The following is a 609-nucleotide window of genomic DNA, read 5'->3' on the forward strand; positions in this document are numbered from 1 at the left end:
TAGCCAAAAAAAAAAAAAAAAATTAAATCTACCTAAAATTCTCATTTGGCCACCTACAATAATATTATGAGTGGTATCTATAATTATTTGTCCCTATAGTATCACAAGTTTATGGTTATGCCATTTTCCCTATTGTTTTTAGATTTGATGAAGTGTTGTGCTATGAATCTTGTTGGTCAAGAATCATGATGAAGCATTATTATTGTTTTTAATTGGCTATTGTATGCTTATATATATTGGTGGAAAAATAATATTGAATTTGTTATACTATTGAGTGTATATGAGCTTGATCTTGGTGGCTATAATGTGGTTTAATTAATATATAATTATGGGAAAGTATACGGAACTAACTCCAAACCAACCAAGAATGGAACAACTTAATTAATTATAAATATAGTAATTAGTTTTATTTATTTATGATTTAAAATATTGGTTATTAAATGTTTCACCATATTCAAATTAGGAGGAGATACGTTCAGTATTATTGCAACATGAATCACGGAAATTGATTCAATTAGCTTCCGTCTCTTCACCCTCCTTCTCTTTCCAAATGCTTAAAATATGATAAATCAGAAAACTGATTCAGAACCATTCAATTTACAAAGAAAA

General features: G+C 27.4%; 1 protein-coding gene across 1 annotated transcript in view; it reads left to right on the forward strand.

Moving 5' to 3' along the window:
- LOC107606550 (protein STIG1) overlaps positions 1 to 148 on the forward strand; it is an 806-nt gene extending 658 nt beyond the window's left edge. The window contains exon 2 of the mRNA XM_016308602.2: positions 143 to 148. Within this exon, the coding sequence (XP_016164088.1) occupies positions 143 to 148 (6 nt within the window). The remainder of the gene's footprint in view (positions 1 to 142) is intronic.

This window comes from Arachis ipaensis, chromosome B07 (assembly GCF_000816755.2).
Source record: "Arachis ipaensis cultivar K30076 chromosome B07, Araip1.1, whole genome shotgun sequence".
In the NCBI taxonomy this organism is placed as follows: domain Eukaryota; kingdom Viridiplantae; phylum Streptophyta; class Magnoliopsida; order Fabales; family Fabaceae; genus Arachis; species Arachis ipaensis.